At 31.0% G+C, this 18,313-nt stretch overlaps 1 protein-coding gene across 1 annotated transcript in view; it reads left to right on the top strand.

Annotated features, from left to right (window-relative positions):
- LOC106719679 (organic cation transporter protein) overlaps positions 1-18,313 on the top strand; it is a 42,692-nt gene extending 24,379 nt beyond the window's left edge. The window contains exons 2-7 of the mRNA XM_014514073.2: positions 14,197-14,366; positions 14,804-15,138; positions 15,567-15,887; positions 16,162-16,792; positions 16,950-17,059; positions 17,705-18,313. Of these exons, the coding sequence (XP_014369559.2) occupies positions 14,197-14,366; positions 14,804-15,138; positions 15,567-15,887; positions 16,162-16,792; positions 16,950-17,059; positions 17,705-17,777 (1,640 nt within the window). The 3' untranslated portion in view covers positions 17,778-18,313. The remainder of the gene's footprint in view (positions 1-14,196; positions 14,367-14,803; positions 15,139-15,566; positions 15,888-16,161; positions 16,793-16,949; positions 17,060-17,704) is intronic.

The raw sequence follows: 18,313 nt of genomic DNA, 5'->3' as shown, positions 1-18,313 counted from the left end.
AAATTGTTTCCCACACTTGTTGTTTTCAAAAACAAGAGCTTACAAAGTAAAAAATTGCTTTGATTTCACTGAATGTAAACTCACGAGTTTAATGCTCTTAAAGAAATCACTGATAGTGACAGTCGTCCTGATTTGGAGAAACATGCAACACCGTCTCTTTCGACATTCCCCTTTTCGAACGAAATCTAAGCCCTATAAAGAAAGTATTTTTTTATCAAATTTAATCAACACAAACCAATAAACTATGTTGATTTCCTCGCCAGAACAATTCGAATAAAATACCGTAATACAAATCTTTTAATTATAAACCATGAATACTTTTTTGTATCTATAATAAACAAATTACGTCAGTCACTGAAGGATAACAAGTTCCTTTACAAAATGTCACAAATTTCACAAAGCTTACTCAAGAGATTGATTACTTATATAGGTATAAATAACAACAATTATAAGATGTTAATATAGAGCAAAATATTCAAAACAAAATATATTAACTTGAATATTTTTTGTAGTTGCGGCTTTTAATACTCTTAATTTTTTTATTTATATCTCTGACATTACGGTTTGAATAAATCCTTGGAAATTACCCGCACTCAATATGAACGCAGCGTATTTAACTTATGTTTTCATGGTTACTAAAAGGATAATCATTTAGAAATATGTGAAGTTTAAACAACTAACGTTAACATTTATTTGAAATTTCCTAATATTTCATAATTAATGTATTTATAATCGAATTAGCTATGCCCTTCGGATCCACCCGTCCGCATTGTTGCGTAAGTTGGAATCCTTTCATGGTATGATTCCTTCCGTTTTAACGGAACCATCGACCATACAGCAAAATTGAGAACTGTACAGTTTAACGCACGATGTTACATCAACAGGTACGTTTAAAATGAACAATCCGACAGTTCAGTTAAAACTGAAGGGCTTTATCTTCCCTAAATTGAACTGTCAAATGTTGATCTGTTCATCTCTATTATTTTAATATAGACAAAGTCATTTTATTGTTTATAAACGGTTATTCATAGATTTACTTTATAACTAAATAATAAATTGTGGCAGATTTTTATGACCGTGGCTGGAGAGTGCATGCTTATTCCTCGGTCAAGGCGATCCGTATGTACGGTCATTATAGTTTCTCACTGGTAGGTTGCAACCTACTTTCAAGCATATTTCATAACTTTTTTTCTAACTTAACGTTAAGCATATAAATAAAGGGCGTTTGCGGTGGAGTACCTATTAACAAACAAAAGGAAAAAAAATGCTCTGCTAAGTTACAGTCTAGGAACCAATTTTTTTAAGGATTATGTAGAAAACGTATATAACGTAATAGTTTTTGTAATATTTTTATCACAATTTTTTTATCATGTTTAGTGAAATACAGTCAAAATCTAATGCTAAACTAAAGACACAATTATGAGGATATTATAAGTGGACAAAAATTTGAAAAACTGAACTTATTTGAAAAACAATTCCAAATAATCTGATATCAAAACCATCGCACTGAATTACATCCTGTTTGAGGATACAAAAAATTCAAGGGTACATTGAGACTAATTTGTAGTAACATAACAATTAAAAGAAAAGATGCCAAACGGATTTATATATTGCGTATGTAGACATGTTTGTATGTCCCATAAAATATAAAAATCCTGTCCCGGGGCGCTTCAATAAACTCCTTAATTACATCACTTTCTCAAGTACGAAAAATAATTAGTTCCATATTTTTCCGCGAAATGGCGAGCTTTTATAAATATTACGAATAATGCACCAAAAAATAACTCCATATCGTGACAATTAATAGCACATTAACTTATTCCTTTTAAGAATATAATCTGTTACCTAAACACGGTAGAAACTTTGCAATACTCGACCGAAGAAGTATTGACAGATTACAATATAATTAAATGTATTAATATTTTATCATTACACAAAATATTCAATGGTTATCTTGCATTAATCACCACAGTCCTTTTTATCAAGGTTCTTCTGACGTGCCTACTATTTTGCTCGGGAGCATTAGAATTGACTATTCGTAAAACTAACACTGTTAACATCGCTCAACATTCAAATCTAATAGTTAAAAATATTATTGCAATTGCTCGGAAGCATGTTTATATATTTCCACAAACAATTGTTGTAAATCAATTCTAATTTAAAGTAATTATTGCTGTTAACACATCAGATTGAAGGAGACCTGGTGTGGGTTCCCGCTTCTGGAATTTTCTCTTTGCAAGGAATAATTGTTGGAATTGCCTTAGACCTATAAATAGATTTTTATTAATAAACGTTACATATTACCGTTACAATTAATGTACACGTGCAGAATTATATTATATTGTAACAAAATACTTAATGGCGTCTTTATAAATACTAGACCGGTATTCATTCAATTATTCTTAACAACACATCCGGATAGCAGTGGTTCCAAAATATTAAAAAAAAAGAAGTATTATGAAGTGAACTTTGAATATTTTTTCAATAACTTTGATTGTTGCAGACAATATTTTGCTGTCATAGATTAAAAAATTGCCGTAGATTAAAAATTAATTTTGCTAGAATGAAACCCCCGAAATGATTTTGACAGATTGATTTACTGAGCACAGATTGAGAAACATTGAAGAGGGACAATTTTCACTCTTGATTCATACAGTTTAGAATTATGATTCAACCACTTAACCTTAATCCGGTCTAACTGAATAATGTTGGCATATATTATTACAGTCCGTCATACATTTTTTTAAACAAATAAGAATTAAGATATCCTTTTGTTTAACATGAATAAATTACTAGTTATTTAGTTAAAGTTATTTCATATTGCGATATTCTTAAAACAATATTCTTTTTATAACTTTAGTTTTGAACAATTTTAAACTTCCTTGAAGGAAAATCACAAAATGTGAAGTGTAGATATACAAAAGATTAAATAAACATTTTAATTTTTAAGCTTACTTAAAAATATTTATGAATTTTATGTGCAATGAATATAATAAAAATTAAGAATTAATTATAATTTTGGTAATTTATACAATTCACATTATTCAAATTAAAATAAGAAAAGTTAGTTTATGATATTTGTACTCGTCGTACTCGTAAATATACATAAATTTCAAATAACTGGTTTACGCAAAAATTGAGGTAAAGTTGTAATATATTCTCTGTGTACCTTTAGGCAAAACTGAATGTGTTGTTTTCACAACACATGTGTTGAAACATCCGTTCACTTCACGTCGGAACGTGCAATTTTATGCACCACCCATCGCCAGATCTTTGCAAACGCGCGTCTATCATGCTGTATGATGTAAATAACAGTAGTTTTATGTGTAGAATTATCCTTAAACTTCTATCCTTTCGTCAGGGTTAAAAAATCATACAAACTTACCAGAAATCAAAAATCTTTATTTAAAATAAATGAGGTAGGTTAATAAATAAGTAATTTTAATTAGTAATATAACTTTATAATATGTGCGCTTATCTTTCTTAGACATCTATCCAAGGCTACACTCAGACTTTCCAAGAGATATGAATACATGAAGGTCTTTTAAGTCGAGATACTTACGCTTTGACATGCAATACTGAGGTCTTGTCATCTTAATTATTAAAACGCCTAAATATTGTGAAAAAGACATGAAAATAAAAACAAAAAAAGAACAAAAGAAGAAAGGGAATGTCCTATATGAGAGTCTACGACTGTGACTTCAACGTATTTGAAATACTATAAAAAGCTTCATATATAAAAGGTAAAGCATAGGGTACGCTATGAATATAACGAAATAGATGACAAAGATCAGGGAAACACAATTTGGTAAATAAACTTTTTCGTAGATACAAAAGCATTGCTCAGGCTAGTAAAATAAAGTGAAATTCTTATTGATTTAGCTTCAAATCCGTTGGCTATCCTGTGTTTTCCGAATTACGTTTTCACAAACACGTATGAGCTAAGAAATATTAAATAAGCTTACAGTTATACAGTTGCAAACATATTCATAATTAGCTCGTGCATTTGTTTACATTAGTCGATGTTATTCAATTCGTCGGTGATCAGATATTCGTTTTTTTTTGTTTCATAAGGTCAACGCTAAAGTCCGAAAGTCTGTAGGCGATTGCCTTACAAACCAGTCGTCCTTAAAAATTGCTCTAAATATATATATCCAATAATTGTTTCTGCTTAAATCTGTGCATAATTTAATAGTGTTTTCGTATTTCTTATTTCCTTAATTAAAATTACTTGAAAACTGTTACATTAAACTACTTTAATGAAATGTGTATTCATTATTTAATTGGTAAAAATAAAGTATTCAATCAGATGTTTATAAGGAAACCAACTGTGTTCCGGGACTTCGTCCACGAGGTGTTCAAAAGTCCAAAACAAACTTCCAACCTCCTTTCTTATTTCGACCTTTACAGGATAAATTAAAAAATACGTAGATAATTAATTGTTATGAAAAGTCTTTTTGTCGATTTCCATACAAATCTGCCGAAGGAATACCATCTTTCCATACATATGTTCACTCCTCACTTGTTTGAATTTTTTATAATGCTCACCTACGTTGAGACAACAACATTTCGAGTATCTGGGCCTAATAACTAAGCTGTAAAAATATCTTTAGGTATTGAATTTCAGGAGGTTTAAGGTGTTTAATTTTGCCAGATAAACAAAAATAAATTTAACAAGTTTCATGTAACAGCTATGAACATTTACCGTAACGAAGTATAAACTTTACAATTGGGATTTTGAAAATTTTTTTTTCTTTGAAAAATGGAAAGATCATTTATAAGTTTTATAGCAAAACAATTTTTATTTTATTTCTCGCAATAATTAAAAAGTTACGTGCTGAAGCTGCACAATCATGGCATTCAATGTCATGAACTTTTCTAAACTTTTCATTAATTGTTAAAGTAACTGAATAAGCTTTACTTCGAACTCGATGTTCTGGACATACACGTCCTTTGACAATACAAATAGCATTTTTGCGGCGAAGTTGAACATACCTATGGCGTTGTCACCGCAACTTTCATGTGATGCTCTAAAATTAATTTTATAATTAATTATATTTAATAAATAATTAATACTTAAATATTGTGATTTATAAAATTTTTTAACAGACTTACCTTGATACCTTGGCACCTCGAACTTGGGCAGAATTAAACCGAAAGTCATTTTTCAAAAAATTGGTGATCATAAATATATAAACATAACAGGAATATTATTAGAATTAGCTTTTATAAATCCTGTATCACACATAGCTGAACGAAATTAACTGTAACAAATCGTTTTTTAATAGTAAATTTACAATGTTTTTGTCAAGTTACGTATAATAGCTGTAAACGCTGCACTGTTATGAAATTGCTATAACATTATGACGTCACAAGTATGGATGGCCAATCGTGGTGCGTTCACAGTCACGTGATTTCTTTTTAAATTTTATTAATTTTTAATCACTTATAATTAATTTAAAAAAAACTTTTTTTCCTTTTTCACGTTACATACTCGTATCAATAAAATTGTGAACTAAAATGTTCTTCTAAATAGCAACTGGAGGATGCTACTCTATACCAAGTAGTTTTAAACTTGTACTAATTTCGTATAGTGAAGACATTGCACAGTAGACAAAGTGACCAAAATTACAGAATAGAGGAGACTTTTCGCATGATATCAACATCTTTCCAAGTAATTGTGCACAAAATGAAGTAAACAAAGTCTCAGTGAAGAAAATCAAAATCAGAATAAGAATTCGTTATAAAAATTATCATTTGAAAGAGCCGCAATAACCACAAATTTGTGCTTTTTTTTGTACCAGAAATTACCTTTTTTATTCCATTCCTCACTATGTATATTCAGATCAACATTGAGGTATTTTTTACTTCATAAACAATTTTTAATCGCAGTAGTTAACCTTTTAATAAATGGACGAAATTTATTTTTAAACTACCGTCATAACATTTACATAGCACATTTATATAGATTGCAAGCATTTATAATATTTTTAGTAGTAGGTACATTCGAAATTTGTGAATCTCGCTTGTATACTATGTATTATATTCCGATGTTAACTAGAAAGTTAAAATGAAATTTATTTTTTATTCTATATATACCGTCTATATATTTTTAACAATAAGACATACGTTAACCCTTTAATACCGTGAATAGCGTCCGGCGCGAATTTTTCACAAGTTATGGCTATCGAAACTTTATTATGCGTAGACTTGCGAAATTCAATCTTGACCAATATATGATAAAGTACTTATACCGAAAGCAGTGTGGTAACCACGTTGAGTTAAAACACGTGTTTAACTACACAGTGTTTGACTATTTTTTAGGTAATACAATTATTTTTGTAACTTACTCGTCTAAAAAATGCATTTTTTAAATTCTAATAAAAATACAAATGGTTTCAGCTCTCTATTTTGCATCTTTTAATGACATTCCATCACTGATCACAAATTGTAATAACCAGAAAAAATCGAATTAACAGGTTACACACTGCTTAAATAAACATAACCTAATGGAGTTCCATGTCTGTACCGTTCATAAACTTGTTACCTTGGCATTGAGTTTAGTATTGTTTACAATGCCAGACTGCAGTGACACTAGTATTACGAGTAATACATATTGCAGTCTCTGTTTTGTCAAACAGAATGTCAATATGCATGCAACACTAACCGTGGGTTTCTGCGACCAAAATGTCCGTTTAAAACAAATTGTTATCTCTGTTTTGTAGAAAGATAATGACAGGAATGACGATATGTTTAAAACAGAGATTTTGGTGTCCTAAATCCACGGTAACACATGTAAAATTATAGTAACATTCCAAAACGTGGTACATCAAACACAGAGATTTGTCACTCTAGTGGAGTTCTAATGTAAGATAAACAAATTCGAGTGTTATACTTCCTTTGTATTGTTTCACCAATAAAGACTGACCTCCTTACAGTACTCGAGACATTTGTCACAGTTGTGTCACACTTCTTTCCGGTCAATTGAACCAGTTGAAAGTTAAGAACGTATATTTAAAAAATCAAGTTAAGGACTTCATCGTGTGTCAAATAAATATTTTGTGCAAGTTATTTACTTAATTCTAATAATTAATTAACTGATACTTATTTCCTTTGGCTTTACGAAGCAATTAACAAATTAAAAAAAATAGTTATTTGTCAGATAACGTAATTATGTAATAATACGAATTCATAGTCATTTAAAATTAGTTTTATATATTACTAAAACCTGTTAAACACACGAGTCCTAGTCAAATTTAAATAAAAAAAAAGTTATTAATCATTTGCTAACTACATTCCGGAAATAAAAGTATTTTTGTTGTTATTCTATTAATAAGTATGCGGAAAGAGTAACAGATGTTGTCGTAGCTAGCATTGATCTGTGACCTTTTATTTCCTGTTGCATTATCCTTACTTTTATCCTAGTGACATTAAATTATCCTAAAGTATTCTACAAAACTGTATTAAAACAAACACGTTGACGAAAGATAAATTAGGTTTGTATATAGTTTTTCGTGAACCAAATAATTATTAAGTCAAAAGTTTTTATCTGTCTGGGTATAGATTTAAACAATATCTACTCTACAAATTCGGCAAAATCGTTCAGGCTACAGGACGTCTCAATAGCGGATATACAAAGTTGCATATTATGTTCTCCTCGTGTGCTATTCGCGGTAAAATTATCATCAATTATATCAATATCATATATGTAAATCTTCAAAAACCACGCATAACTGCGAAATAAAAATAATGCATGCAACACTAACCGTGGGATAACACATATAAAATTATAGTACAATTCCGAATCACGATTCGGAATTGTACATTGAACAATGTGTTGTACATTGGAATTGTACATTGTACAATTGTACAATGTAAGAGTACATACAGTTAAAAAACAATGTTTAAAAAACAGTGTTTTACAGTAAACACGTAGGTGTTCTTACAAAGTTTGCATTAGATTACATTAGTAGAACGTACAAAATGTCGTGGATTATAGTCGTATCGTAGAATAGTGATTTGCGCTAGATGATTGAATAACGAGAACAGTGACCGAGCGGTAGGATCGCGTCGAATCAATTCCATCTGCTTCCGGAGACGTCCCCCAGCGCAACGCGGACGCCCAGTACTCACTGTAATATAACACCTAACATAAACTATTACTATACAAGGAACTACAACACAAACATCATTTTATCATTTTATGACGTCTTGATTGGTGTTAATAGTTCATTATACGCCGTTGCTAGTTAGTACTATTTCTCAGTCAAATACATATTGTGTTATTATAATATGGAGCTGGTAATAAATAAATTGTCCAACTTATACAACTAATAATACTATGACCTTATAAAGTCATACTAAAACTATTAGTATACTTTGATAGTTAAATCAACTTAATTGAGTATGTGGTCAGAGAATACCTTAATACTTCACTTTGTTAAACGTGGACCTGTCGGTACGGATTTTAAAAGCTCCCCTTATCAAAGATCAAAAGATTTAAGATATTAACTATTACTATAGCTTAGTAAACAGTAGATTTTTACTTCAGAAATAATGATAAATTCTGTACATTCGTCTCGATTTCAAAATATGTTTTTGTGTTTGCCTTTAGGCTATGGAAACTCATTGAAGAGTTGTACGTTAACAATTATAAGGATATCATGTGTCTAAGATTCATCAAGATGTTTACAAAGCTTAGTTCTCCTGCGATGACGACGTAAAATCTAATTTGTCGGGTCACTGGATACGGTGGTAACATTTATGTTTAAAATGATGTCATGCAGAACGATGACCAATCGGGACAATAGTTTTTATAGGACAATAGGAAATCAACCTGCCGATACGTTTTAGGTGGTTTAATTATTTTTTTATGACAAGGTACACCGCCAATAAATGTTAGTTATGTTTGCGTTAACTTTTTATTTATCCCAGTTTATTAATTTTTTAAACGTTCTGTATAAGTTGCTCATAGATTAAGACAAAAAATGAGATATGATTCTTTGGCTTGAATACCAGTAAAATCCAAACATTATTATTCATCTGTTATGTAATGTGCATTAAGTCGCTATCGTTATTTCATACATTGCCGTTTTATTAACTTTGTTACTCGAGGACAGTAATAACTATGATACCAAACTTTAACAATGTATTGTTTGTGTTGAAAACAAAGAAACATCACGAAAATGTGGTTAAAGAATATGTAATTTACGAATATCTCATTTAACAAGATCAAGTACCAACATATTAAATGCCAGTTGTTTTCTACGTACTAAGAAACAAAACGACTTATTTAATATTGCATTTATTCAGTAACATTGATTTAGAAAATCAATCTACGAATTGAAAGCGGGTCAATGTCGATTGTTACTTAAAACTATACAGAAATGTGATATACATGTAAATTGGATAATAATAATATCTATTTCATTGATTTGTAACATTATTTAGCAACATAATTTTATCACCCATTCAAATTGTAACTAGATTCATTTCCGTAAAAGAAATCAACCGAAGAAAAATCTGTATTTTTATCTACAAAACTTTACTCAAATATAATGGACCATTCAGAAAGATTCGGTGAATACAAGCCACTAGTTCACAATTTGTTGATTTCATGTCAATCATCAATCATCATTCAACAACACAATAAACGTACAAGAGTGTATAATGAGTCCTCCATCGCACGTCCGATGCAAAGAAACTTAACTCATCGTAAGACGCATAAACGCTCACATTTCCTGTTGGAAATCTCGTTTAGAGCGGTTTTAATTTCAACAACAATCTGGCATACTTCTTAAATAATATTCAATACAAAATTTTTAAGTTATATTAAGCTGAAATAAAGTATTTAAAGTGTAGGGCACTCGTTTAGATCTTCTAAGTATATGCATTAATGTTTAACATTATTAAGATTTGCGAGGTTTTTCAACCATGGCATTGCATCATTTGCTTTCAACTAGTATTATGTAAATAGTATAATTAGTACGTAAGGAAACTTTTAGTAACTTTTTTTATATCACAGAGTGGCAAACTAGCAAGCGGTCACCTGAATCCACCTAAATAGCGAAGCGACCGCTGCCAATGTACATCCGCAATTGCAAATGCGTTGTCTACTTTTATTCGACAGAGGAGGAGATGTACAGAGAAATGATATATCCGCTTGCTATGCGTACCCTCCTCCGTCAAATCCACTTCCCTTTCCCATCCTTTCCTTATAAGAAAAGGGTGGAAAGGGGACGAGGATTAAAATTACCCACTCATCAGACGAAATGCGGAATTGCTTCCACTTCACGCCTATCTTCTGTGTGGTCGTGGTATTTTACCGGCCGACCCGGCCCATTCGTGCACCCAACAAATATTGTTGTTGCAGTATCTACGAGTACCACTGTCAGAAGTAGCCATAAAGACCAAGTCGATATTTTCACTCAAAACGCGTAAAAGCTATAGTTCAATATGAAAAAGTTGTACAAATTGCATCGTATTAGTATAATCAATATGCAAGCAACCTTGACCCTTATTGCAACGCGCTGTCCGCAAGATGAAGAATAATGTTTTGACGCCTATTACGAGTACACTTGTTTATACAACACACGATATGAACATGACAGTACTTACTACTATGATAAACTACTAGAATACCTAACCGTTAGTATTGTCTGATGATCTGACATTAACTGGACAATATAACTAACAATGGCGTTAATTTCTTTATTTTTATAAAGTGAATAATATTAGATGGAATGTTTTAACTTCTGTAATTCCATACTGACTTAACTATTATTCTAATTGCAATAATTTCAAGCAATTATTTGACACTCATTGAGTAACTGAAGCTGTGATATTAAGAGTAAAAATTACGAGACGTAGTCGCCTTAATTAATTTAAATTTTGTAGTCATATTCTATTGTTAAAGTCCAGCCAATCTTTCTTTAATAAATACGATATTCCTAAACGAAAAACAATAATTAAAATATGATTAATATTTCACAATTTACCTGTATCGAATATACAATTTCCTCTTTTTAATTTTTATAATTTTATGCTTACATTTCCTCTTTTTAATTTTTACAATTACCTTTAATTTTATTTATTAAGTTAATTATTTTTGAATAAATAATTCAAACTGATTTATAGAGATGTGGCTTATAAAGTATTACAAATTAAAAATAAATGTCAATAAAGCATTATATATTTTTGGTGAATTTAAATATTTAAGTGTACACTCTCATTTTCTTTTCAATAGAAGGCCACAGTTTTATCTGTAGCGGATAATAATAATGTATCATTAATCTACAAATTCTTAACTTATTATTCAAGTTACTACTTTGTTAAATTTCAATAAGTTCGCTTTGTTTATTTTTAACAGTGGTATTATAAGCAGCTTTAGCTTTTATTTGGAATGCTCTGTATATAATTACATATTTTATATATACCTATATACTTCGAATAGTAAAATATATCCACAAACATCTACAAGTTCATAAAATAAAAACAAACAAAAGAACCTTGACCATAGGTTATTAACGTTGCACAGAAGATCATTGTCAAGGCGTCGCCGCGCCACTACTTACCTAATAATTGTTAGGCGTGCGAAGTATTCAATTATAAGAGAATTCAAATGTAATAGAGAAATATTAATACACGAAATTAGAAGACGGGTTACATGGTCTCTAAATTTAAACAACGAAACGAGTTCTATTAGATTGCATCAAAAAATTTGTTATGAATTAAAAAGTTTGCACAACCGTCCTCAGTAGCAGACGCTACCAAATTTTACTACGAATATATCTCATTGATAAAAAGACACATTTAAGATTAGATTTTATCTGAATAGCGACATAAGCGACATTCTAATTGTAAATAAATCAAATATATCAATAATACTATTAACTAAATAAAAAAATAGTTTCTAAAAAAAGAGGTAATTTAAGCAGTATCTAAAACCGTGTTCTACTATTTGGTTTGTTGTACTGCATTGTTTTATTTCTAAAGTAATTACAGTACTACTGGAATAAATTCAATTCACACATGAGAAATGATATAACATATTCGAGATGTGGGTCAAGATCAACAACGACCTTTAACTCATTTGAACCCAACAACTGACTAACATTCACATAATACTGACCCTTAATAAGAGTAAACACAACTAATGCAAAACAAGACGCATTTAATATTATTCATAAGTGTATATTTAATTACGTAGATAATCACATCCATAATAAAATATTAACATTACAAGCCATAAAACATCGGGATTCCAAGTTTTCGTCCATAAACGAAATATTATTTTTAAAAAAAACTAACGTTTACTCTAACAGTGTACTTATATTACTTTCAATATCCTCAATTATTTTTACATGTGTAACAGGAAAAATGTACGAAAATATTAATAGAACTGTAGAGATTAAGAGTATGTTAATTTAATTTGAATCTTTAAAGAACTTTCTGTCACAAACAACGACATGCGCATAATTTCCGATAATGACATATTTCACGGGTATTTTTGCTGGGTTACGGATACACATTAGGTGTCACAATAGTAAATACAACGATAGCTAGTGTAATGAAGATTTGCGAACTAAAACATTGATCAAGATCTTTTCCTTGCTGACGTGCAATTTTGCAATAGAATTTTCATACAACATAAGAACCATAAAATGGTTATTAACAACAATGAAAATGTGCACGCAACGAATGTAAGAAACAATTGGCTTTTGTTTGATAGTGTTAAATAAAATTACATACTCAAACAGTTGAAGGCTCTTTACCGTTTGGCAAGGAATAATAGAAGTTAATTTAAAAAGAGAACATAAATGAAAAAAAAAACCATGAGGTTTAATGGCTACTAAAATGTGCCTTTTTGTAAAAGGCCTTAAATTAATTGTAAATTTCCTAGACTCTGAGTGTGGCAGTTTTGAAGGGCTAAAAAATCTGCGACATAAAAATAATAAGAGTCAAGTGTCAAGGTCAACACTAAAGAGCTGTTGCGCCAGATATTAATATAATATTTCGAATTTCTTAGCATTGTTGTGTTGTTTTTAGTACGGTTATTATAACGTGAATACTCTGTTTGCATTGTTATAATACAAAAAATACATGTAATTTTTTTCCATAAAAAAACATGTCATAGTTGCACCCAAGCTGCGGTCTAAATAAGATAAATGAAATAAAAAATTATTACAGTTTTAACCTTGACATTAAAAACGAACTTATTAAGAATATAAGTTAAAAATAACAAAATACTTTTTCCTTATTTCAACTACGGTACTTCCTTTAATTATTATGAATCGTAGAATTTCTCGATCTATAATTTTACTGTAAGAAGAATGAAAAACGTTATGAATAGAAATGGGATATTCATAATATAATTTTATTTACAAGTGACAGTTAATTTTTACCGTTGTCTAAGTTTGCGAAAATCGTGTAAAAACAATTAAATACACAGTTTTCTTCTTGAGAAAAAATCATATAATATCATTGTATGCCTAATAAAGATATTGCTCATAACTGAAACACAATAAAACTTTGCACATAAAATCTTAAAAAACTAAATTAAATATTATCAAGATAAAGATTTGTTCAAATACAATTCACTAATCTAATTGTAAAGAAATTTATATTCTGAAACTAGATTAGAACATGAAAGTTATACGCATTTATAAATAGTGAAGCCATATCTTATCTGATGTAAAAGAATAAAGAGGCTATATTACCGCAATAAACGGTTATCCAGTTTACAATATTAAATAATCAAATACTTATCTTTGCTTTATCATTTTCCTTCTTTGCATTTGAAAATTCTGCATTGGGTAAAATTTAAGTCAGACAAAGTTTACTTTTTAATCTGATAAACGTTTAATAATAATCACATGATGGAAATTTTATTAAAGCGCGCTTTTTGACTACTATAAGATAAAAGATAAATAACTTTTTCGCATAGAACTTTTACTGAGCAGACAACACGAAGACTAATTATCACTTACAAGTGTAGCTGTTAATACTAGTGGATGTAAAATTTAAAAATATGAAATATCCCCTTCCTTATAGCACTTAACGTGGGGTCTAATGACCAAGTTTCTTCCTCAATATCCTTATATTATTCATCATTTCAATCGCTACTCCCTTCTTAATCATTATTCACCAAAAAAATATAGAATGTAAATTTCAACAATTATTATTTTCTTGTCACAGTAATCCCAAGTCAAAAGAACAAGGAGAAATCAGTTCCAGCCGGCCCAGAGCCGAAAGATGTGGTTACCACTGTTATTGGAAACTATGGACGATGGCAGCTGCTCATGACTTTTCTTCTAGCGATGTTCTCATTTCCATGCACATTCCACATATATTTACCAACATTCACGGTAAGTGTTTAACCGTAAGGTCTTAATAATTTAATAAATGAAAACGAGCATAAAATAGTCGCCAAGCCGCTTTAAAATCTAAATGATTGTTATGAAATCAAGATTTTAAGAAAAGCAAATAGAGCATTACTAAATACGATTTTTACTAAAACGTTTTATTTAAACTTTGTATAAATTAATACCAATTGTAAAACTGCTAGATAACACTTACAAATGCATGTAAAAATCTAAGTTTCACAAAGTTATCAGTTATGGAAAGATACTCATAAATCATAACATGTTGGCGCAACTGAAAATTTGTAGCTCTAATAATGTATGCTCACCGAATTTCCTGTGTACTTTTATTATTTACAATAATAACAAAATTTACTGAACGTAGTTTCTTTGTGTGACTTTTTTGGTTACAAAGTCCTTAATTTCTTTTTAATATTTTACAGGCTAAATCTACGAAGTTCTGGTGTCGATTACCGGAGAGTCTAGCTGGTCTGCCAATAGAGAACTGGATTAATTACAGCCAACCAGTAGACGCGTGCTATGTCCGTGAATTACCCAATGGAATTACTGTAGAAAGTATACTAAATAATACTGCACCTGTACTTGATTCGTTCCTCAAATGTCAGCAATGGGACTACGATCGGTCAGAAGTTGGTGAAACGATTATATCAGAATGGAATCTAGTCTGTGATAATGCAGGACTGACAAATCTCGCCGAAGTTGTGTTCCTCGTCGGTGTCGGAATCGGTGGCGTCGTGGGCGGTTGGATTTCTGACAAGTAAGGCACTTAAAAATTTATTAAACCACAACCTAACAAATAGGTTACATAAAACATATGGAATTTTCCAGACCGATATTGTAAATTAGGTTTTCCCAGTCTATATGGAACAGACTAACAAAGATTGTCACCTTAACCGAAATCTGTATTCGATAAATACACTTAACTATTGTACAGAAACATATGTTAGTGGTACTCTAATTGCTTGAATAACTATTTGAGACACAAGTACATATTGTAGTAGAGTTGATTTGAAGGACTGAAGAACATACTCCTTTGTAATCTATCTGTTTGATTCATTTGAACTCTAAGAGATAGTAACTATCGGTTAATTAAATAATTCGTATTGACGAATACAAATAAATTACAACTGTTCTATAAACTGTTATTTAAACAACGGCTAAATAACGAACTTTTTGTATTTTCAGATTTGGGCGAAAACGCATCTTGATGGGTATGATGATCTGTCAGTGTGTGCTTGCTATAATATCGTTACTGGTTCGTTCTTACATCCAGTATGTAGCAGTGCGTCTCATCATGGGTCTTGTATCCGTGTCAGTGGTGTACGCAGCATTCGTGCTCTCCGTTGAGTTGGTAAGCGGCAACTGGGTGACAATTGCCGGCGTCTGCAACTTCTTCCCGCTGCCCCTAGCTTACGTCATCGTGTCACTCCTCTCATTACTGCTGCCGAATTGGAGAGATTTACAACTGTCACTCTCACTACCCGGATGTTTCTTGTTATTGCTTTGGTAATTATATAGTATATCTTATCTATAGTATCTATGAAAATATCTCAATATTTACAGTAGAGTTTTAAAGTTAAAATGAGTATCATGAAAGTTAACTTTTTTAAAATACTGTTTTGAAATCATCAGTAAATCAAATCAATATTAGTCAAAGCCAGCAATAATAAATCGGAATGCTGGTTTAACATTCCCATTTCTAAAACGTAGCTCATTGGAAAATCTGATCCATTAAATAGAGTAAAAATACAGGTATCATAAACAAACTCTCCTTTTACAGGTTCGTTTTACCCGAATCACCAAGATGGTTAATAGGCAGAGGACGTATTCAAGAAGCAAAAGAAATTATTGTTAAAGCGGCTAAATTTAACAACCGTGCAATACCTGAAGACTTAGACAAAATGTTATTGTTGAGCAAACCTGAGACCGAAGCCGAGCAACCGAGTATTGTCATGCTCTTCAAAGGATACTTATTAAAGCATACCTTTTGTTTGTTCATCGCTTGGTTTTCCATGACCATAGCATACTACGGACTTTTGTTGAACATTGGAAACTTTAACTTGGGCAATCTTCATGTCACGTCTATAATCCTTGCCATTGTGGAAATACCAGCAATCGCTGTAAGCATTCCGATATTGTTAAAAGCCGGAAGGAAGATACCAATTTTCATAAGTATGTTCATGTGCGGAATGGCTTGTGTCGCAAGTGAGTTATTCTCACTCTCTTTTGAAGATGATTGGATCATGATTGTTTGCTTGATGGTTGGGAAGTTCGCGATCGGCTCTTCAAATATGATGATGCCTATATTTACTGCAGAGCTGTACCCGACTTTGATAAGAAATCTCGGAGTTGGTGTCAGCCAAGTAGCTGCAGGATTAGCACTGATGTGTATCCCTTATTTGTGGGAATTGGTAAGTTACTTATTTCACATTTGCAATATCCTAAACTCTGTTTATCAGATTCTCAAGTCAATAATTCGGTTATCATAGATTATATGTTTAATCTTTGAATATAAACTTCATTTGAATGAATAGAGAAAAGTATAAAAGACAATTGTTTTTGTTGCAGACCGCTTTGAACAAACATTTGCCGATGGTGACGATAGCAGCCTTGAGTGCAGTAGGCGGCGGCATTGTTCTCCTGCTGCCAGAAACGACGCGGGCCAAAGAAAACAAAAAGTAATTGCGTTAAACTCCCACAAGTTCCTCTTTTGTTATCACACTTAATATTTTTCATTGTCTTATACCATCTTTTGTAGTTCTACTTAAGTGAAAAATATGTGCCATAAATTTAAGATGTGTAAATTAAAGCGTCGCTGGCGCAGGGGTTAAGCACTTGTTATCTCGCACCGTGCGAATCCCACAAGGTACCAATGTATTTTTCGATTTACATATGTACATTTCATGCAACCTGCACAAATCTGTGAAGACATTCTAAGATATGTGTGAAGTCAACCAACCCGCACTGGGCCAGCGTGGTTGACTATAGCCTAGTCACCTTTAACTTAGGGTAGGCTCCGAATCCCCAAGTGGGGACGTATAGTGAGCTGATGATGATGTTCAAATTATCCAGTCTTATTAAAATAAAATAGCAATTTATCTAACAAGTGTCTCTGCGCTACTAAATAGTGCAGGAAATTTATGAATGCCGTCACCCGTAATGTAGATTACTATAACATAAGTGCAATATTTACGGTCATTAATATAAATAATATAAAATAGTATGAATATTTACAATTTACTTATACTAACCCTAATAACAAGCTAATGCTTGATTAATGTTACGAGGATGATTAATGACTTGATTATTTTATATTTTTACAGACCTGCTTTCGACAACTCTTCGCCGTGCAATGGGACCTTCACTATTTGTGATGAAAGAGGATATCAGAATTAATTCCAATACGCCAAAACAGCTGAATGAATCTGTGTAAATATTGTAAATACCTATTTAACCATATAACAAATTAGTAGAGTAGTGAAATCATTCCGAATTTGATTTATAATATGTTAAAATGTTTGAAGTATGAATGATATGAAAATACAGGACGAGTGTGATCTTGTTTTAAAAATTAGATCAAAGTAGAAACGCCTGTACTTGGTAGTTAAAAATAATTGAATAATTAAAAAAAGTGTAAGAGCTTGAAAAATTGCATAGCAATTGTATTTATTGGCATACTCAAGAAGATCAATATATTCGAGTACCCAAACGACGAGCATTGTTGTGATGATGTACGGATTAAGAAAAAGCGATAAGTGTGTGAACTGAACCATGCCAAAAGAAAATCGTAATGACTGCCTACTTGTTTGAATTACAAGCGTGATATTGATTAAAAGTGAAATGAAGTTTAAATAAAGTTATTAATAATTTCATTTTATTTTAGTATTTTAACAATTACGTGATACAATTGACTATAATAGTATATGATAAGA

Source organism: Papilio machaon, chromosome 11 (genome assembly GCF_912999745.1).
Source record: "Papilio machaon chromosome 11, ilPapMach1.1, whole genome shotgun sequence".
NCBI classification, from domain to species: Eukaryota; Metazoa; Arthropoda; class Insecta; order Lepidoptera; family Papilionidae; genus Papilio; species Papilio machaon.
Note: the sequence above shows the minus strand (reverse complement) of the source record. Positions and strands in the feature narration are given on the sequence as shown.